Consider the following 22,761-nt stretch of genomic DNA (forward strand, 5'->3'; position numbering starts at 1 on the left):
TGTTTGTCTGTTTGTTTTTAAGTCCAAACTACCTCTTGAAGCGTGAAAGAAGGGCAGGGTAAACTGTTTTACTTTACCCATCTGCTAATGCAAAACTGCATTCCTAGGTTATGTGAATTTATGGTTTCGTAGGAAGTTATAAAACAGTGATAAAATCATTCATAATTCTTCCACCCAGGCACAGCTATTTTATATTTCTGTATGGTGCCTTCCACATGCACATATTGTTTAGACTTCCCCATTTCTAAGCTACTTCTACTCCTGTCTCTCATTTTCTGTTCTCTTATCCTACTTTATTTCTCTTGTTAGCTTTTACTTCTTCCTGAAAAAATATTTGTCTGTCTGTTGCAGTCTCTTGCCAACTCTAAAGAGTCAGGGATTTGGTCTGTCTTGTTAATTGATACTACCTTAGCACCAAAAGAGTCTTGTACATGTTAGGTAATCAGTAAGTAATTATTGATTGAATGAGTATATACTGGTATATTCAATGTGTATAGTATATTCAGTGTATATAGTATACACAGTGGTCATGGAGTTTAAGCATTTATAAGGCTAATGATCCCAAAATCTTATTTTAGGATTCAGATAAACCGAATAATGTGAACGAGGGACAGTTTGTCCCCTGCTTCCCTGGCAGGAGTATGGATTGGCCTCATAACTTCATTATGGCTACCACTTTCTAGTCCTTACTTAAAAGTGACAAATGGAAGAGCTATAAAATGATCTAAAAGATTATTCAGTAAAAAGAGGGAGATAATGTAAGTCACTATAGGAAAATCCTAAAGACCCAGAAGTAAGTAAACACTACAACAAGCCAGTCAATGTCTTTCTCTAAATTAAAAATAACTGAGAATAGGACAGGTACTATATGATCCCACCAAGGACTGCCACAGGAAAGGGTCAGTGAAGTTTTAACATCCCTTGGTACCTGTTCTCTGTCTGCAGCTTTTGGGTTGTTTGTCAGTTGACTTCTACCAGAGGCTCAGCTTCCAGATTAGGAATAAAGAATTTTTACCACACTGTGGCAGACAAAACCTGTCCTTAGGAAGTATTCCTTTCAAATGCAGGATCCAGATACCACACATGTAAACTTTGAGAGTCAGTGGGGCGCCTGGGTGGCTTAGTCGGTTAAGCACCGGCTTTCGCTTAGGTCATGATCTCGCGGTTCGTGGGTTCGAGCCCTGCGTCGGGCTCTGTGCTGACTGCCAGCTCAGAACCTGGAGCCTTTTTCAGATTCTGTGCCTCCCTCTCTCTCTGACCCTCCCCTGCTCACGCTGTTTCTCTCGCCTAGAAATTTAAAAAANAAAAAAAAAAAAAAAAAACAACTTTGAGAGTCAGTGGTGTTCCAGGAAGCATGTTTAAATGTCTTCTCAGCATTGTCAAGGTTTTCCTAAGACAATGCATCACGTTCGTTGTTTTCGTGATCCATCTAAAGCAGAGCTTATTTCACTAACCTACAGAGCTTTTTATTAATTTTCTCCACCTTAAAGTAGCTACGTGCCATTTTTGAACAGTGAGATGCTGCCTTTTTATTTCATCTGAAATAAACTATTGATCTTCAAATTATTATCTTTAAGTTACCAAACAAGAGTAAAGAAACCATTTCCCCTTCTCTGTTGTATGGTCATTGAGAATGTAACCAATCATTCCAAAGTCATATCTCCATACTTGAAAACAGCCACAGAAAATATGTCAAGCATAGCATATTTATTTATGTTGGTCAGTGGATATATGGGCGATGGGTGTTTCTCCAATTAATTTGAGTATCTTAATACAAACAAGATAAGAGTATTTTTATCTGAAACTGTTCTTTTTTTGTTTGTTTAAGGTGGTCAAGGAGCTGGTCCTCCTCAAAACCAGATGCAGGTGTCCCACGGGCCACCAAATATGATGCAGCCCGGCCTCATGGGAATTCATGGCAACATGAACAGCCAGCAGGCTGGTAGTTCTGGGGTTCCTCAGGTGAACCTGGGCAACATGCAAAGCCAGCCCCAGCAGGGCCCACCATCTCAGCTGATGAGCATGCACCAGCAGATTGTGCCCTCCCAGGGCCAGATGGTCCAGCAGCAAGGAACCTTGAACCCTCAGAACCCTATGATCCTTTCAAGGGCCCAGCTTATGCCTCAGGGCCAGATGATGGTGAACCCTCAAAGCCAAAATCTTGGGCCCTCGCCCCAAAGGATGACCCCACCCAAGCAGATTCTTCCCCAGCAGGGCCCACAAATGATGGCACCACATAACCAGATGATGGGGCCTCAGGGGCAAGTTTTACTCCAACAGAACCCAATGATAGAGCAGATCATGACCAATCAGATGCAGGGGAATAAGCAACAGTTTAACACTCAGAACCAATCCAATGTCATGCCGGGACCAGCACAGATAATGAGGGGACCAACTCCAAACATGCAAGGAAACATGGTGCAGTTTACGGGACAGATAGCAGGACAGATGCTGCCACAGCAAGGGCCCGTGAACAACAGTCCCTCTCAGGTTATGGGGATTCAGGGGCAGGTCTTGCGACCACCAGGGCCCAGCCCACACATGGCCCAGCAGCATGGTGATCCTGCTACTACAGCAAACAATGATGTCAGTTTGTCTCAGATGATGCCTGATGTTAACATGCAACAAACCAACATGGTTCCCCCCCACGTGCAGGCCATGCAGGGAAACAGTGCCTCGGGAAACCACTTCTCAGGCCATGGGATGCCTTTCAATGCACCTTTCACTGGAGCACCCAATGGAAATCAGATGTCCTGTGGTCAGAATCCAGGCTTCCCGGTCAATAAGGATGTCACGCTAACAAGCCCATTGTTGGTCAACTTACTGCAGAGTGACATCTCTGCAGGCCATTTTGGGGTAAACAATAAGCAAAATAATACCAACGCAAATAAACCGAAGAAGAAGAAACCCCCTCGGAAGAAGAAAAATAGTCAGCAAGATCTAAAGTAGGTTGTGATAGTTTTGCCTCAAATCTTAATTATTTCTATGTGAACAACTTTTTTTGATGAAAAATTTTAAATTTATATAAAACTAGAACAGTGCTAATTAGAACAGTGCCTCTGCTTCAATAATTATCAAGTTGTAGTCTATCTTGCCTTTGTCTCCCCATTACCTTCTGATTATTTTAAAACAAATTGACTATAAATATTTTCAGTACTTTGTACTTCTGAAAGATAAGGACAGTTTGGGTTTTTTTAATTTTAAAGAACACATAATACCATTAACATGTAGAAAAACTAATACTTTTCTCCATATTCTCACACATTCAAACAGTGTTCAGAGTTTTCCGATTATCTTAAATTAATTCTTTTTTTATCGTTTGTTCAAATAAGGAGCCAAACAAGGTTCATACATTGCAACCATCTGTATCTCTTAAATCTGTAGTCTCAGGGGGATTGTGGCACATAGAAACTGAAAAGTAGCTAGTACTACCACATTACACCTCCATAAAGCACTTCAAGTTTACAATAGCTACTGGGGAGCCAGAAAGGCCAAATGTGTTTTGGAAATGAAAACAGTTTATCAAGACTCCCTGCTGTCTCAAATAGAAATCGTCTTTTGGGGGCGCCTGGCTGGCTCAGTCCGTAGAGCACACAACTCTTGATCTCAGGGTTGGGAGTTCAAGCCAATATAGAGATTACTTAAAGAAATAAAAATAAAATCTTAAAAAAGAAAGTAATTTTTTTGTACAGATGCCTTTCATTTAAAGGCTCTCCATTTTGTGAAGGCTCTCCATCATCTTTAGAAGCTTAAAACCTCATTCTAACATGGTTGGACCTTGTAAACCAGTTACCCTTTAAAGGTTCTTTAGGTGAGTTCTTCTGCAAGATCACAGCAGGAAGGACAATTAATTTATATGTCCTGTCTTGAAGCTAAGTGTTAATCATATTTTTTGACTTTGATAAAATGTTTCCAGAGGGAGGATTGATTAAACTGGATTTTCTGCCTTTAATCATAAAATTGGAAGAGACATTTATTAGTAGGGAATAGTGACTAATGAATGTAAAATGGGTTAATTGAAACAAATTGGTAGAACTGTAGGAGAGTTTTAGTTAAACAACCATAACCATACATGTTCAAAATAAAACCCAACTAGCAGTCTCTGAGCCTTCCCACAATATTTCTTTGATTGTACTCTAATATTATACCATACTTACTTGCTACTGCTTGAATATTATAAATTAAAAGTCTATATAAATGTATATTAACAAACTATATTTTTCTGAATTCAGACTTAATAAGACCTTTAATTATCTAATTTTTCCAGTAGCTCTAATTTAGATTCTTTACTGCTTTCAACCTGCTGTCCTGGGAGGATATTTATTTCTCCTAGTAGTCTAAGAGTGAAATTGCAAGGCTATTCAGTTTCCATTAGTATGCATTCTTGCTGTCTTCACCAGCTCTCAGGAAGATTGCTTACTTGTTGGGGCTAGAAATTATGAAAAGGGCCTTATATAGCTATCAGGGTTCCTACCAAAGGGAGACAGTAGGTATAATAGGAAGAGCACCTGCTCCTGACTCTACCACTAGCTCACTGTGGAGCGTTGGGTCTGTCTCTTACACCTCTCTGGGCCTTTTTTTCTCATCCACAATATGAAGTGACTGGACCAGATATCTTGAGATTTTTTTAGCAGTGCAGTTCCATGAAAGTAAAGAGACCTACAGAATCCTTATAATTTGAAGTGAGGGAAGTCATAGAAGGAACAAATTGCTGTAGGCATCTGGATGTGCTAAGGACCTGCTTCAAGCTCTAAATTTCCATGTGCTAGGACTTTTTAAAATGGATTTAAGGTAAGGCTTAGAAACTACACAGTATACAATGAGATCAAATACTGTCTAAAACTGGGTAACCAATATCAGGGGCAAAGGGAAACTAAAGATAGGGAAGAAAAGTACAGCTAGGAATACGATTGCAAACCAAATGGATGTGAGTACGTGGGTTCTTTGGGAATGTGGATGTTAGTAGATAACATTTTTTTTTCCATTCCTTTTTCTCCACTAAAAATTCTAAGCTACAACCAGGTAAAATCGAAAGTGTCCCAAAGCCAATGGGAATGTCTGCAAATACTCATTCTGCAGCAGAAATAATTAGCTTTGTTCTAGTATTCTCCATTTTTCTTTATTCCCTGGATACCATTTTCATCGGCCAACCTACAACTTCTTGCAAGGTGTTATGAATTGTGAGAGCCGCCACTGTAATATCCACAAAAAAAATAAACAATCTGGACTCCATGGTTGAAATTGATAACTATACCAAAGATAGTGTGGTTTCACAAGAATCGTACTCTGTAACGTTGATAGATAGCCCAAACTATGATCAGGTCTTAAAACATTTAAGCGATGATTACGTGAAAATCATTATGTCAGAAATTTGTAGAAAGCACTTTGAGTAAATAGCCATACTATTTTTAAATAGATTTTATTGTTTAATGAAACTGCTTATTTTTATGCCAAATATTGAATATTTTATCAGACTAGCAATATGTAAATTATAATGATAATACAAACAAATTTTAGTTTGCAGATATAGGGGAGAGGTTAAGCTATTATCATGTATAAGCTATGCAACTTTCTCCAAACGTGTAATTTACTTTTTAGTACCCCAGATACTCGCCCAGCTGGGTTGGAAGATGCCGATCAGCAGCCATTGCCTGGAGAACAAGGAATTAATTTGGACAGCTCGGGCCCCAAACTGCCAGAATTTTCAAACCGACCACCAGGTGATAAAATGTTGGCTAAAGATTGTATATTTTTCATCATTTCTACAGCAGTACAAGGCTTCTCTTCAAGGAAACATTAGTATCTTATTTTGTCTCCTAACTAGGCTTCTTTAGTGATTAAATGTGTCTCATATTTGGAAACTTTGCCTTGATAGTAAAAATTTCAAATATAACTTCTGAAGGCATATGTATATGTAGTATATACAGTTGACCCTTAAACAACATGGGTTTGAACTCCATTATCTACTTATATGCAGATTTTTTCAATAAATTTATGATTTTCTTAATAACATTTTCTCTAGTTTACTTTACTGTAAGAATATAGTACATAATACATATAACATAAAATGTGTGTTAATCGACTGTTTAAGTTATCTAAGGCTTCCAGTCAACAAGTAGGCTGTTAGTACTTAAGTTTTGGAGGAGTCAAAAGTTACGCATGGATTTTCAACTGCACAGGGGATCGGTACTCCTAACTCCCACATTGTTCAAGGGTCAAATGTACATATACTACTCAGATTAGCCTTCTTAATTTTAAGTCCTCATAAAATCAGACTGAAATGTCAAGTGCTTCTTTATTCTTGTCACTATCAAGATTCTAGTTGGCATTCAAATGGGAGTAAGATTAAATAGAAAGATGTTTTCACTTGAATCCTACTTGCCTACCTTTCCTGCAGCCTTTCCTATAGGGTTTTCTCGAAGCAATGAGCAGGGTTTACAGTAAGATTTTTTTAGTAGAAGTTTTATTATGAATCTTTAAACATAAAAACTATGTAAGAGTAATAAAAGAGACGCTCATGTACCTCCCACCCAGCTGAATAGTAAATAAGATCAGTATTGGTAAAGCCCCCTGTGTTGTACCCCTTTTTGACTATAAATAATATTATCCTCTAAATGTTAAAAAGAAAAAAGCTTTTTCTAAAATTCATTTATTCCAACCTAGGTGTTACAGAAGAACTAAGGCCAGCTGCCACAATATCTCTATACTTGTTACTCTTGGCCTAAGCAGTGATTTGTAACCTTATTCCTCTGTGACCCAGTTGAAGACACACAAGCCTGTCACACTTAGGTCACTCTCCCCTGTATGTACAAAGGATTATATTTTGTTTCTTCCTCACTAGTTATTCCTCCTCCTTTTTGACATGTAAGTGAGAATGCCATTATTTTGGGGATATACCATAATCCACCCTTAATTTATGTATTTTAAGAGCAAATTTTAAAAAAGTAAGTACATCATTATATCAATACTTTGTGCTGTTTATTACAAATTGTTTGGACGCACCACAGTGCCACTCAGTGAGTTGCAGCAATTGAGGCAGGAAGGTCACCGGTCTTGGCAGGTATATCCAGACGGCATTATGAATAGGAAGGTACCTTCTTCCCTCAGACACATCTGAACTCTTATATGAATCCCAGAGGTCCTTGCACATATCGTTGCTTCCTTTCTAGAGTTTAAAAAGTAGGAACCTACAGAATGAATTTGGCGTATCATATGTTTGAATTATCGTGCAGTATCAAAATTCACTACTGGCCTGGTGCCTAAAGGCATATGAGTTTGCAACCAAGATTAATAAATATGGGTTTTGGTTATGTTATAGACACTATGTGTGTTCTGGCTTTCCTTCTCCACCATTCTGTCATGGCAACCATCATCTGTCTTCTTATCATTAGTGCCCTTTGGATTGCTGCCTCCAGCTTCTGGAACCTTTATAGCAGCCATGCCCTCAGCTGTAACTTTTGAGAAGTTTCTGTATTATCTGTTCTGCTTTCTTTGGTATTTATTGTACTACCTGGTGGGCCTATTTAGAGATAAAAGACATTTGTGACATAGCCCAACAACAATGGGCTTCTACAGAAATGACAATTTTCTTAATATGGGAACCCGAGTTAAATTTGTAGAAATGCCATATTATTGTTGGCTCTATAATTGTAAAGAAGTAACTTGGGCCTAAAATAGAAAAGGATTTTTAAAAAATCTCTAAAACTGAATTCTGCACATTGTACTCATTGGTGCCATGGAAATCTTTGGTCAGAAGACATTAATGAGCTCTTGACCACAGGGTCTGATCCTGTGGATCAGCAGCATTTGGTAGCTCCTCTGTGAAAATCTTGAACCATCATTTCTGCCAACTTCTAGAGCTAACTGTTCTTATTCCTGCACCTTCTTAAAACTTTCCTTATGCATTTTTCATGCAGCAATGGAATAAATCTAGTCTGTGAAATTATATCCCAGCTATATCCCCACTTTTTCCCATGGAACTACCTTTATTCTTGGTTAATGACTTTTCCTTTCTGCTGATGTGTAAAGCTTTCATTCTAAAATGCCAAGTAAAAGTTTCACAAAAGAAGGGATCATTTGAACTGTTGCCTTCTGAAATCCTATAAGGCATTGTCCCTCAGTTCTTTTCCCAAAATTATTTTTTATTCCTGAGGGCAGTGTTTCTGGCTTCTTATTCTTCCATTGTGGATTCATAGAAAATTTTTCTCCAAATCAAGTTTTAACATGTAAGAAAGTAAATGGAAATCAATATCCGTAAAAAAATCTTCAGTATCCTCAATTTATTTTCAGTGTGTGTATCAGCTTCTATTAGCTCCTACTCTATTAAATTGATTTACATCAGAGGGGCAGTTTAATTCATTTGGATTACCCAGAGGATTGAGCCTGGAGGATGCAACATGATGTATAGAACCAATGGATTGGAGTCATTTTAAATCCCTCTTAAGGCATTGAATCCTAGAATTGTATATTTGTTTCTGTTAAAAGAATAAAAAGGCTATCTTCAATGCTGTTGTTTTCACAAAATCAAATTAATTTGTGATAACAGAAAAAGTAAGTCCTAAATGCCTTACTTCATTTACAAGTACAGTGAAATATTTATTATTCCCACATGAGACCCCAGTGCTGGGTGGTCAGCTACTTGCTGTTGATAGGAATTTTTCTTATTTCATCTGAATGTTTGGCTGGGATAGACTCAGCTACTTTCATTGCATAGCACAGAGTGTCTATTAGAATCTTAGTACAGTAGTGTCTCATTCAGACCTTGAAGACTAAGGAGCTCCAGGTTCTTGATGCTTTGCTTTTTGCTTCCGTAAGCAGTGTGCCCCTTTGCTTATGTCGGAAAAAGAGGGGCTGCCCCTCCCCCCCGGAAGTGGGTGCACCTAAGCTCTTTGTGCACTGTCTGGGCCACCTAGATGAGTATTGCTTGGCTATACTCTAAAGGTTGCTTTTCCTGCTGAAAATCTAACTTCCCTGATTTTGGGGGCTTGTTTTAGGTTATCCTTCTCAACCAGTTGAACAGAGGCCACTTCAGCAGATGCCTCCTCAGCTCATGCAGCATGTGGCACCCCCACCGCAGCCACCACAGCAGCAGCCGCAGCCACAACTGCCACCGCCACAGCAGCAGCCACCGCCTCCCAGTCAGCCACAGTCTCAGCAGCAGCAACAACAGCAGCAGCAGCAGCAACAAATGATGATGATGCTCATGATGCAGCAAGACCCCAAATCAGTTAGGCTTCCAGTCTCCCAAAATGTCCACACCCCACGGGGCCCCCTGAATCCAGACTCCCAGCGAATGCCCATGCAACAGAGCGGCAGCGTGCCTGTCATGGTCAGTTTGCAAGGACCTGCTTCCGTGCCACCGTCACCTGATAAACAAAGAATGCCAATACCTGTGAATACTCCTTTGGGAAGCAATTCAAGGAAAATGGTATACCAGGAGAACTCCCAGAATCCTTCTAGCTCACCACTGGGAGAGATGTCCTCGCTCCCTGAAGCAAGTGGCAGTGAAGTACCAGCTGTCTCAGGAGGCCCAAATAACATGCCTTCACATTTAGTAGTTTCTCAGAATCAGTTAATGATGACAGGGCCAAAACCTGGACCATCACCCCTTTCAGCAACTCAAGGTGCAACTCCCCAGCAACCCCCTGTAAATTCCCTGCCCAGCTCTCATGGCCACCATTTTCCAAATGTGGCTGCTCCAACCCAAACATCTAGGCCTAAAACACCGAACAGAGCCAGCCCCAGACCCTACTATCCTCAGACACCCAACAATCGCCCTCCTAGCACAGAACCTTCAGAAATCAGTCTATCACCAGAAAGACTCAATGCCTCCATAGCAGGACTCTTCCCCCCACAGATTAATATTCCTTTACCTCCTAGGCCAAATTTAAACAGGGGCTTTGACCAGCAGGGCCTAAATCCAACAACTTTAAAGGCCATCGGGCAAGCACCTTCAAATCTTACCATGAATAATCCTTCCAATTTTGCTGCCCCACAAACTCACAAATTAGATTCTGTGGTGGTGAATTCTGCAAAGCAGTCTAATTCTGGAGCAACAAAACGGGCTAGTCCGAGCAACAGTCGCAGGTCTAGTCCTGGGTCCAGTAGAAAAACCACCCCAAGTCCTGGGAGGCAGAATTCTAAAACCCCTAAACTTACTCTGGCCTCTCAAACAAACACAGCCCTGTTGCAGAACGTGGAGTTGCCAAGAAATGTATTGGTCAGTCCTACTCCTTTGGCCAATCCCCCTGTACCTGGGAGCTTCCCTAACAACAGCGGGCTGAATCCTCAGAATCCTACCATGCCTGTGGCTGCAGTGGGGGGTGTACTTGAGGATAACAAGGAGAGCTTGAACATGCCTCAGGACAGCGATTGCCAGAATTCCCAGGGTAGGAAGGAGCAGGTAAACATTGAGCTCAAAGCCGTCCCTGCCCAAGAAGTTAAAATGGTTGTCTCTGAAGATCAGTCTAAAAAGGATGGGCAGTCTTCGGATCCTAACAAACTTCCCAGTGTCGAAGAGAACAAAAATTTGGTGTCTCCTGCTATGAGGGAAGCACCGACATCGTTAAGTCAACTTCTTGACAACTCTGGAGCTCCTAATGTGACCATTAAACCCCCTGGGCTTACAGATCTGGAAGTAACGCCTCCAGTAGTTTCTGGGGACGACCTGAAAAAAGCATCTGCCATTCCCACACTGCAGGATCCGTCTTCTGCTAAAGAACCCTCTAATGCCCTAAATTTACCTCACACTAATGAGCCGTGTTCAACCCTTGTGCATCCAGAATTGAGTGAGGTCAGTTCTAATGTTGCACCAAGCATCCCTCCAGTAATGTCAAGACCTGTCAGCTCTTCCTCCATCTCCACTCCCTTGCCCCCAAATCAAATAACTGTTTTCGTAACTTCCAATCCTATCACGACTTCAGCTAATACATCAGCAGCTCTGCCAACTCACCTGCAGTCTGCATTGATGTCAACAGTCGTCACAATGCCCAACGTGGGTAGCAAGGTTATGGTTTCTGAGGGACAGTCAGCTGCTCAGTCTAATGCCCGGCCTCAGTTCATTACACCTGTATTTATCAATTCATCCTCAATAATTCAGGTTATGAAAGGATCACAGCCAAGCACAATTCCTGCAGCCCCACTGACAACCAACTCTGGCTTGATGCCTCCCTCCGTTGCAGTTGTTGGCCCTTTACACATACCTCAGAACATAAAGTTTTCTTCTGCTCCTGTACCGCCTAGTGCCCCTTCCAATAGCACTGCTCCAAATATACAGACTGGTCGACCCTTGGTCCTTAACTCACGAGCCACCCCTGTTCAGCTTCCTTCTCCCCCATGTACAACTTCTTCAGTTGTCCCTCCTCATCCCCCTGTCCAGCAAGTGAAAGAATTGAATCCAGATGAGGCTAGTCCTCAGGTGAGCACCTCAGCAGATCAGAGCACTCTGCCCTCTTCACAGTCAACCACAATGGTTTCTCCCCTTTTGACCAATAGTCCAGGCTCCTCTGTCAACCGGCGAAGCCCAGTCTCATCTAGTAAGGGCAAAGGAAAAGTGGACAAAATCGGCCAGATCTTGCTGACCAAGGCATGTAAGAAAGTTACAGGCTCTCTTGAGAAAGGGGAAGAGCAATATGGTGCAGATGGAGAGACTGAAGGCCAAGGGCTAGAGACCACAACTCCAGGGCTCATGGGAACAGAGCAGTTATCCACAGAGCTGGACAGTAAAACCCCAACGCCCCCAGCACCCACTCTGATAAAAATGACCTCTAGCCCCGTGGGCCCGGGCTCCACCTCAGCAGGACCCAGCTTACCTGGCGGTACTCTCCCCACCAGTGTACGCTCAATAGTAACCACTCTGGTACCCTCTGAGCTCATCTCTGCGGCGCCGGCCACAAAAAACAATCATGTTGGCATAGCATCTGAGCCACTTGCAGGTGGCCTAGTGGAGGAGAAGGTGGGATCTCATCCAGAGCTTCTACCCAGCATAGGTATGTACTCGGGGCCTGGCATCACCTCCTCGTGTCAATTTTTTGATGACCTATCCCACAAAAGAAAGCATGACTTCTACTTGGAGGAAGAAGAGTGGGCTAAATGGCAATAGTGGTAGTTTCATTTATTAGAAGTACATTGGGAAATACACTTGAAAGCCCATGTTAAGTTTACATTCATAAATAGGTTCTCTCTCAGCTCCTAAAATAATGATAGACCTTTCATTTATATAAAGCTTTTCATTTTACAAGGAAACATCTTTGATATGTTATCTCACATCATCTTCATACCAACCATGTCAGGTAGCCCTTAACCTGATTCCGTGGGTGAGAAGATTGAAACTCAGAGTTTAGTATTTATTCAGAGTTGATAATGTGAACCTTCAGTTTAACATTGTCTCTTAAAGGTGAATAGCAGTTTCTGCAAGCTCTCCTTACCATGATAATGACTTGCTCTTGACAGTTTCAGAGCAAGATTCTCATAGCCCCTTCCTCATGTACTCTATCCGAGGGATTATTCCCATCTGACTGTGTACTCTGGAGGAGAGCTTTTGAAAAAAACAAATTTCATGATAATAGACACAGGAGAAGCAAAGTGGTTGAGAGACAGATAGGCTTGAGTTAGTATCACAGCGCCAACATTTACCAGCTCTGTGGGTTTAAGGAAGTTGCTCAACTACTCCAAACTTGAGTTTCTTCCTTTGTAATATGGGAACAATAGTAGTTGTAAGAATTCACTGAGATATTGCATATAGTGTACTTAGAATATAGTAATGAATAAATGGAAAAAATTGTTACTACTGATTTCTCTTTGACAGAGTTTTTTGTAAATTAGACCGTTCCAATTCATGTATATCTAGTTCAAATTATTTCCTATGTACTGTTAAGATGGGCAAATGATGGGAACGTAGGTATCCTTATACCTCCCCTTCCCCCTTCACACCCCGAGATACACACACACACACACACACACACACACACACACACATCCCTTCTGTGAGGCCTAAGAGATGCAGAAGCTCTATTTTCCCTGAGTGGAGTCAGTCACACACTGCCAAAGCTGAGAAGAACCTTTGCTGTATCCTAGGGCAGCTAATAGTGCCTTTCTTGTTGAATGCAAGCTAAAATGTTTTTGAGTGGTAGGCACCTAGGAGGACGGTCAGAAAGAACACACGCTTCAGGTTATGATTAAAGTTCAAATTCTAGTTCCACTGATTACCAATCACAGTTGGATAAATTCCCTAACCTCTTATAAGTCATGTACTTCACCTGTAAAACAGAGTTTGTAATTCCTACCTCCCAAAATATACAAAGATAAGAGGAGGGGACTTAGCATATAGTGGCCAGCATGCTCCTCACACAAAGGAGTAACCTTTGGAAAGGTTAATTCCCCCTCTGCCTCTTTAGTGCTAGAGATACAGGGAGGATAAAGACCCTTAAGGAGTTCATTGCCATTGCAAGAGACAGAGACTTCATAGGGCTGGGTTCCCCAAGTTTTTGGTTCAAGTTCTGTGAATGTAGATGACCCCTAAGAATGAAAAAGAAACCTGTGTGACTTAAATATATTTTCTGCTATTAAATGTTTCTTTGTACTTCTGTAGTGATCTCCTCTTCCCCCCCACCCCCCCATCACACATACATACCAGGAAAATAATGGGGAAGTGCTTAGAGAATATTTTTATCTGGATCATATATAATCCTAGAGAAATATATGTACTTTGGGAGATGAACCTGTAGTTCAAAAACAAAAAAAAACAAAAACCTCAATTTTAGTTAAGATTGTTTCCATTCTTTTAAGCGGCTTCTAGGTTTTTATCTTGAAAATGTGAGAAACCAGTACTGGAGTTAAAAGTAGGATTTAAGATATAGTTTTAGGCTTTCTCAGATAAGCATCCAAAATAACTTCTTAACACAAAGGTATTATTGACTGACAAAGGTATCCGATAAGCTTCCATTCTAGAGTACATTGTGTATCCTGTTCCATTCCTCTTCAAGGACCTAAGTACTCTCTGTCCTCTGAAGCCTAATTCTGATGTTTCTCCCTTTAATGTACCATCAGTTTTCTCAATCTGGAATTGATCTCCCTTGCTTTGGATTTCCATAGCATTTTCTACTTTATGAATCTTCTTCCTATAATGCCCCAGTGGACTCCAGGGTACCACATGTGTGTATCTTATCTTTGATACTGGACTGAACAAAAAGAATAATTGGTCTCTACTGGTGCCTGGAACAGTGCTTTGCCCCTGGGAAGTTCTTGGTAACTGTTTGTTATATAAGTAAATAACATCAAATAATGTATTGATCAAGTATGAGTTGAGTATCTGCTTGATGACCATCACTCTTGCCAGGTGCTGTAGAGAAGTACAAAATAAATTTTATGGTTCAAGTATCAAGGGGTGTAGTCTTTAGAGGGATGAGAAAATTTTAAAATGCTGAGGTGAATGGTATCATTGTTCCTCTGCAAGTGGTTCAGTTTGCCTACTAAGGTGTGCTTTGGGGATTAAGTTTTGAAATGTCCTTTCAAGGCCAGTTTCAAGTACTGCCCTCCACGAGTATGTGTATTACCCTTGATTCAGTCAGTGCCTTTGGTTTTGTTGAGAAAAGAAAGTAAAAGGCCTGTATTTTTTTTTCTTGCCTTAGCCCCTTCACCGAGTTTAGTCACAAAGGAAACTCCAGCCACAACACCGCAGGGGCCTGTTGCCAGACCAGGTAAGGCATGCTTTGGAAAAACTTCTCTGAGTGGAATTGATCACATGTAAGGGAATTGCCGCTGTCCTTAAGGTGCCAGGAAGTGGCTGAAACTCTCTCACCTGCTGGCTTTAGACCAGACCTCAGATGAGTGGCAGAGCTTGTGCAGGATTATTTGAGGTTATTTTCCCCCCGACCGGCTTGCTGTCTTACGCATTCCTGGTGTCAGTTAGGGAACTCAAGAAGGACATTGTGGTGCCCATTGTCTGTCTGCCACCCAGCTGTAGGTGGTTTCCATTGCACTGTTTGCCCTCTTCCATGACCCTGGCACTCATAGCTAGCAGCTGACTGACTGGCCCACAGTAATTTGCTAAGGTGGCAAGCGTTCCTGAACTCAGATAGTAATTGCATATCCATGATAGGAGTGGAGGCTTATTCTGAGCACCTCTGCTACAGTGAGGTAGCCATTCCTCCTGAGGGTCAGTCATTTCAGTCCTCTCTGGATGGCATTATGTTTCCCATGACTAAGAAATTGCCAATAGCATGAGGGATGGTGTTTCTGGAAGGTGGAGTCCATGGTAATCTGACATAATTGCTGTCGAATGTTGGGTCAGCCCAGAACACACGAGGATCTTGCTGGCAATAACAGTACTGCCTTCATTGGCAGATAAATAGCGTAAATGTGTTACAGTTTACTCTTGCCAGGCCCTTTGTCACTGAACATATTAAAGGATACCAAAAATAGATAAATAAGTAAAAGTATGACACTTTTCACTCAGAGGTTAGAATCTCATTTATAGTCCACTCACATTTGACAAAATGTATAGGCAAAAAACAATATTACCCTGTTTAGTTTTGTGGGCCTAAATCAGTAAAATTAAGCTATAACTTGTGATTTTTAAAAAGATTTTATTTTGTTTTTAAGTAATTGCTGTACCCACAGTGGGGCTTGAACCCACGACCCCAAGATCAAGAGTCCCATGCTCCACTGACTGTGCCAACTAGGCACCCTAACTTGTGGTTTATTTTAAAAGCAGCTTCAGGTGCTATGTGCTATGCTGTGTTCTGTTGCACACGCTGCATAAAATCAGGCTTCTGAAAAGAATGGAGGAGCAAAAACCATTTTAGCCATTCAGATTCTTCGTTTGCTACCAACTACCCACATGACATGTGACATTGTGCTAGACGCCTGAGAAGGATAGAGTGGAACAAGTCATTCACAGAAGGTATTAGATAGTAAAATTCATTTGTGGTGAGAAAAGGTGCAACTAAAAAGAAAGGAATTCCATTTTCAGCACCAGTTCTTTACTCCAGAAAAATGTGCTTTACTATATCATACATCTTCCTCAGAATAATTGGCCAAGAATCCCATTCCTTTTAAAAGTTTGACTTAAATGAATCTCCTTAAAATACCCACATAGTCACTAATTGCTTCACCAGATTCCTTTGATCTCTACTAATGTGAATTATCTGTAACAGTGTTAAAGTTCTCAAAAGCACTGAATTTTGTTTCACATGAGCAAACTAATAAAATTTTTTGGTAATCAGCCTCTTTTGAGCTGTTTTTATTTTTGAGCACATGTTACCTGAGTTTGTATGCTCCAGTGGAGCTTACAAGGCAACAGAGACCCAGAGAGCTGGTATCTATTTCATGTGGAGGGTTTCCAGATTTTATGGGTTAGATATGGGGAGCTAAGTAGCAAATGAGAAGCATTTTAGATATGGGTTAGATATGGGGAGCTAAGTAGCAAATGGAAGTTCATCTTGCATTGAATGCAGAGTATTCCAGCATGAAGACCGCATCGACATGAGTATCCTAACAATAATAATAGCTAATATTAAGAGCTTATTGAGAGCCAGGTCCTGTACAGAGTTTCTATATGTATTGTTCCATTTAATCTTATTAATTTTTAGGTACATAAAGTGGTTGTCCCTGTTTTTCAGATGAGGCATTGAGCACAGAGAGGTCAAGCTCAGGGCTAACTTATCAATTAGGTGGCTAATAAATGGACTCAAAATTTTAACCCATGCACTCTGATTTCACTGCCTTCAAGGAGGTTACTGTGTAATATCTGGGGTAGATGCATGTACACTGAATCTGCTGTGCTGAATTCTCTCTCAGGGGTGACAGGGACAGGTTCAGAGCTGTGGGAGGCCAGAAGCAAGAGAGATCACTGCTATCTGGTGCATTAGGAAAGTCTTCTGGAAAGATGAAACTATCTAAAAAGCATATAATGGAGAAAGATGTTTTTCTGTTGATGCTGAGAAAGAAGTGCCTGGTAAACCCATAGAATGTTCATTTAAGCAAAACCCTACTCGACAAATTACTGAGATTTTCCTTTCTTAGAGGGTATTGTGGGGAGGTTGAGGAAGAGAGGAATATAACAGTCTGTAGGCATTATCTCAAAGCAAAGCAGTCTGCACTCTATAACTCAGTGAGAATTATATTCTCAGTGGTGGAGAATGCATCCTTAATAAATATTTAAGACCTATTTGAAGATTACTGCCTTTAAAAACAAGTGTCAGGAGGTTAGAGATATTTTAAGAAAGAAAACAATCTCTTCTGCAGGAGAGGAAGAGGCTTATTTTACTAATCTAGTTATAGCTAGGTGAAATATGAACCAGGCAGTGTGAATTTAGTTCTATTGATCCAAACAGGATTATTTCATAGTGTGGAGTAGAAATAAAAATAGACCAAGTTAGTGTCTTATGCCCCAGACAACTGAGTTGTGTCCCTGCCAACTCTGTCTCTGTACCATGTAGGGTGAGGATACTGCTGGGCATGGAGACATGTTAGCCTAAATAGGGCATTCAGAATTCTGAGACAACTCCCTTCTCCCAGTGGAGATAGACACCAGAAGCTCCCACATCTCATATCTGTCCTTTGTATTTTTCACAGAACTCGAGGCAAATGCTACTGTGGTCTCTGGACAAAGGTAAGATGATCATTCTGCAGACTCAGCGTGAAAACAGCGTAAGCTTCTTTGAAGGGTATCGGCTTTCTCATCCTTTAAACCTCTCTTCACCTTGTCCTTTTTCCTTCACTCTTTGTGCCAGTCTGTTTTTTCTTCTAAAACAGGGGAGCTGTCATGAGTCCTAACCCCTCAGAGGTAACATTTATCTTAATAAAACTTGGTGGCCAAGTTTCTACCTTTTTTAGTTGTTTTGAAAACTGAATGAGATAACATGTTCAGCACTCACCATAGTGAGTAAATAGTAAGTTCAGTATGTAAGAGCTGTTGCTATATTGTCCTTAATAATAGTCCTTGCAACACCTTCTGAAGTATACCTGTTTGATCCGCCAGGCATAAGAGAGAAAGCCAGGTAAGGTCTGACCCCAAAACTCATGCTTTTTCTGCTATACTACAAAGCCCCACATAACCTAATGAAATAAACCTGTGGCTTCAACCTCATTAACCCCATGGAGAGGAGGAGTATTTTTCCAAAAGTCATTCCTTTTTTAGTCTAGTAATGCATTGGATAGCATTATAGAGAATTTATCATATTTGTACAACTTAGTTTATAAAACACCTTCACAATCATCTTCTCATTTAATCCTATCCACCCTATGAGGTGGTCATAATAACCAACATTTATTTGAATGCATCCCATGCCATGCACTGGGCTGCAAGCCCCTTATGTGTATTATATCACTGAATTTTCACAACATCTATTAGGAAGGTAAATTCTGTCTTACAGATAAGGAATGTAAAGCTCAGAGAAGTTAACTCAATTGCCCAAGGCCACAGATGTAGTAAAATGGTGCAACTGAGATTCAAACTCAGATGCCCTGACTCTAGAGCCCTCACACTTACGTATTGTAGCAGACAAAATGGGGATTTATAGATCAAGAACCTGAAGCATAGAAAAAGTTAAATATCATGTCCAATAAATACATAGGTAAGACTTGACCCCTCTTCTTCTGCCTCCAAATTCATTGGGATTCCTACCACATCATTCTCCCTGTTTTTATTTGAATTGGGTAGTATTTGAATTCATTTGCCTTTATCAAGCATAAACCAACTGTGTGGCTACACAAAGAAAATAATCAGACCAAAAAGGGGTATTTGTTTCCAGAGCTATCTGAGTACTGACCATATGAACAGTAGGGCAGTACTGCTGTGGCTTTTGTTTTACCGGGAGAAAAAGGCACCTCTGTTAGGAATCTTTCATCCCCAGAGGCTTTGACCATTTTCAGGGCTCCTAGCCAGAAAGCCATCCTTTACCATCTCTTAAAGAATGTGTGAATACCCTTGACTTACAATTCTACCCCAGCTCTGGCCTCGCCTCTTCTTCACTTGATTTGGCTTGTGAGGCAGTTGTTAGATATAAAACAAGATAGCGAACAATATGGCCAAATTCCCAGCTATTGTACTACCAGTGAAGGGTCCTCTGGCCAGAGCGAACAATGGAGGGGTAGGAGGAGTTCACAGACCATGGTTCATGGAGCTCCTGATCTAGTGGAAGGCAGAAGATACTAAGATAAAACATGCTGTACAACCTGATGGGTGCTCTTGAATGCCAGATTCAGAGTGAGCCTAAAAAGAGGTGACAGCTTCGCTTGGGGAGTAAGGTCATGGAAGACTTTGCAGGAGAGACATCCCTTTGACCAGCTTGTTTTATTTGTCGCAGTATGTTTGTTTCAGTTCCATGCCTTACAAGCAGGTGTAATCAGTGTTTTTTCCCTAATGATTTTGACATGCAGTTTTTTGAACCATGAAAGTAATAAAAAGTTTATTAAAGAAAATTTGAAGTTCAGATCAGAGAACTAAAGAGAAGAAAATTATCAGGGCACCTAGGTGGCTCAGTCAATTAAGCGTTCAACTTCAGCTCAAGTCATGATCTTGTAGTTCCAAAGTTCAAGCCCTGTGTCAAGGCTCTGTGCTCACAGCTGAGAGCCTGGAGCCTGTTTGGATTCTGTGTCTCCTACTCTCTCTGTCCCTCCCCCACTCGTGTGTGTGCATGCGCATGCTTTCTCTCTCTCTCAAAAATAAATAATAAATATTTTTAAAAATTTTAAGAAGAAAATTACCAATAAACCAGTATTCCTGTGACTCAAACAATACTCACTATGTATATTTTAGTTCATTTTCTACTTCTCTTCAGAGTATGTATGTAGATGGAGAATATTTTATATATAAACACTATATCTAATATTTAGATATATCTAATATATAGTGATATATATAAGCATTATACACACATTTATTTTACACCCATTCATTTGTATGTAGTTACGTATATACTCAACATGTATTATGACAAAAATAGGATTATACTATTTATAACATTAGTAACTTCCCCCCACAGTAATGTATCATGAACAGTTTTTATCATAAATAGCCTTCTACAACATGATTTTTCATGACTGAATATGAATGTGCCATATTTTAATTTTAAAATCTATCGTAAAGCATTTAGGTCTTCTGTCTTTATTAGTACTTATAAAATGCTTTGACATCTTTGTGTGTAATTAGAGCTATGTAAAAAGATTTCTTTTCTTGGGCACCTAGAAATGGAATTGCTGAGCCAGAGGATTATACCAGGGTTTCTCAGCCTCAGTGTTATTGACAGCTTGGATCAGATAATTCTTTGCTGGGGTCAGGGGAAGAGCTGTCTCACGTATTATAAAATGTGTAGTGGCTTGCCTGGCCTCTACCCAAAAGATGCCCGTAGCATCACCCCCTCAGTCACAACGAACTATACCCAGCAGTGTATATACTGTGAATATATTCTCATGTATATTTTATAATGTGACTTAGAACATGCCATTATCTGATTATACTAGGCCCATAGGAAATGCTAGTATATATTAGTAGTTTCCTAGATTTTAGATACTATTTTTGAAAAGGAATATTGTTATTTTAGGGAGAGTGTGAGGAAGTTTGGGAATTTTTATTCCAAGTTCTTAATTTATTTTACCTGTTTTTCCACAATTTCACCAGCAATATGCTTTTTAGTATTTTATTTTTACTAGTGTAATAAGCTAGTAAATTCCTCCCAGGGAGGAATATTTTCTCTCCAGAATGACTATATAGGTCTTAATCTCCTGTCTTATGAATGAAGCTCTTTCTGGAGAGCCTTTTTTTGTGTGTGACTTGATTCCCTCTCCTCCTTGGAAACTTTGTGCTTCCCTCTGTCAGCAGTGAGCCCAAAGAGATCATTGAAAAGTCCAAAACCCCAAGTCGAAGAAACTCCCGAACCGAAGAGCCAACTGTGGCTTCTGAAAGTGTGGAAAACGGACATCGCAAGCGATCTTCTCGGCCTGCTTCAGCCTCCAGCTCTACTAAAGGTTAGTGGTGCGGTGTAGGTGCTATTGTGACTCAGATAGAAGAATGGGGTCTTTATCACCACAGCAAAGGACTTTGTTTTTTATCTTTGCTTCTGTTACTTTGACTTCTACTGCTTTTTTGCCCCTCCTTTCTTTGTTACTTCATTTGCCTATATGTTTTCTTTGTATGTGCACAGAGCAGCAAGCACTGTTGGGGAAAAAAAGAACATAACAGGGCAGATTGATTCATGATCACCACTTCAGATAGGTGCTCAATATGGCCCAGCCATCCTTCTATGGCCAACTCTCTTTTCCACTCCTCTGGCCCCTACTTTCTCTCCTCTCTCTCAGCAGAGACTCTCACCTCTCCACAGAGAAAATAGAACTACTTCAGCTCTCACTACCAAGACCTAAATCTACTAGGATCCTCCTTTGTTCCTGCTATAACAGAGCAGCTGTCCTTCCTCAAGTCTAAGGCCAGTCCCTCCACTTGTGCTTCTTTGATCCAATCTTCTCTTACCTTGTCAAGAACTTTACACTATCAGTTTTCTCTCCTCTGTTGACTGCTGTCTCCTTTTTGAATTCACAGTGTCCTTGGCTTCTGTGACCTAGAACGCTCCATAGTTTTCTCTTTACCTCTCTGGATTTTCCTTCTTAATCTCTGTACCAAGTGTTAGATGTTGGACTTCCTCACACTTCGATCCTGAGCTACCCTTTCTCTTCAACTCTTCTCTCCCTAACTAATCTCACTCATGCCCTTCTTTTTTAGTTACAGCTTTTCACAGATGACTACTAAATTTGCATTTCTAGTACAGACCTCTAAAAATCTTAGACAACTGCTTGTGTACATCTTTACCAGTACTTCAAATTTAACATGTCTGAAACAAGACTTGTGATTTTCACTTCCACTGTCAGGTCATCTGCCAGTGTTCCCCACATCAGGGAATGGCACTGCCATCTGTCCATTGGGCAAGTCTTCTTTGGCGTCTCTCCCTCAGACTTACATTCCTCATGTTCATTACAAAAAGCTGCTGATTTTATTTCAGGTGGCCCAAATTCATCCACTTTGCCCCATTTTTATTGCTACTGTAGCTTAAAACCCTTTAGTGATTTACATTGTAATTTGGATTAAAGTCTGAAAGCACCAATATGGATTACAAAGGTTCTCTGTGGTCTGGCCCCTATCAGCCTTTCCTGGCCTCATCTGACTTCCCTGAGCAGCTCAGACATGCCGCCCTCTCGTCACAAGCCTGTGTGTATGTTACTCCCACTGCAGGGAGTGTTTTTCCCTCTTCCTTCCTCTTTTCTCATTAACCTACTCTTTCTACTCAGTTCACTTGACACTGCTATGAGGCATCATAGCATCATGTTCTCCTTCATAATACCACAGTTGTAATTTTCTATTTATTAATGTGATAGGTAATTAACATATATACTCTGTTAGGGCAAGAGATGGCTGGTTTTGGTCACCACTGTATCCTTGGTACCTGGTATGGTGCCTTATACAAAGATGTATATAATCAGTAACTATTAAATTAATAACCATCTATCAAGTATATATTAAGTACTTACTACCCGCCAGGCTCTGGGGATGTAATAGTGAAAAGGAAGAGTCTCTCTCTTCATCATATCAATTATATACCAGTCAGAGAAACAGACTAATACAGTGTATTAACTCTTAAATGCTATGATAACAAAATTACATGGTACTGTAGGAATATATAGCTGGGATGCTTTACTCCTCTGCCAAGTCAGAGAAGGCTTTCTGGAGAGAATGATGTTTAAGCTGAGACCTAAAGAATGAGGAGACATTAT

At 40.5% G+C, this 22,761-nt stretch overlaps 1 protein-coding gene across 7 annotated transcripts in view; it reads left to right on the forward strand.

Annotated features, from left to right (window-relative positions):
* Window positions 1-22,761, forward strand: part of NCOA6 (nuclear receptor coactivator 6) — an 87,841-nt gene that overhangs the window by 58,220 nt on the left and 6,860 nt on the right. For 4 of the 7 annotated variants that reach the window (XM_077769292.1, XM_077769294.1, XM_077769295.1 and 1 more), the window contains 6 exons: window positions 1,829-2,945; window positions 5,599-5,720; window positions 8,994-11,987; window positions 14,628-14,696; window positions 17,575-17,611; window positions 20,819-20,967. In XM_077769292.1, the coding sequence (XP_077625418.1) occupies window positions 1,829-2,945; window positions 5,599-5,720; window positions 8,994-11,987; window positions 14,628-14,696; window positions 17,575-17,611; window positions 20,819-20,967 (4,488 nt within the window). The remainder of the gene's footprint in view (window positions 1-1,828; window positions 2,946-5,598; window positions 5,721-8,993; window positions 11,988-14,627; window positions 14,697-17,574; window positions 17,612-20,818; window positions 20,968-22,761) is intronic. The other 3 variants (XM_077769298.1, XM_077769293.1, XM_077769299.1) reach the window with 3 other exon arrangements.

Source organism: Crocuta crocuta, unplaced genomic scaffold (assembly GCF_008692635.1).
Source record: "Crocuta crocuta isolate KB4526 unplaced genomic scaffold, BGI_CrCroc_1.0 scaffold445, whole genome shotgun sequence".
NCBI lineage: Eukaryota > Metazoa > Chordata > Mammalia > Carnivora > Hyaenidae > Crocuta > Crocuta crocuta.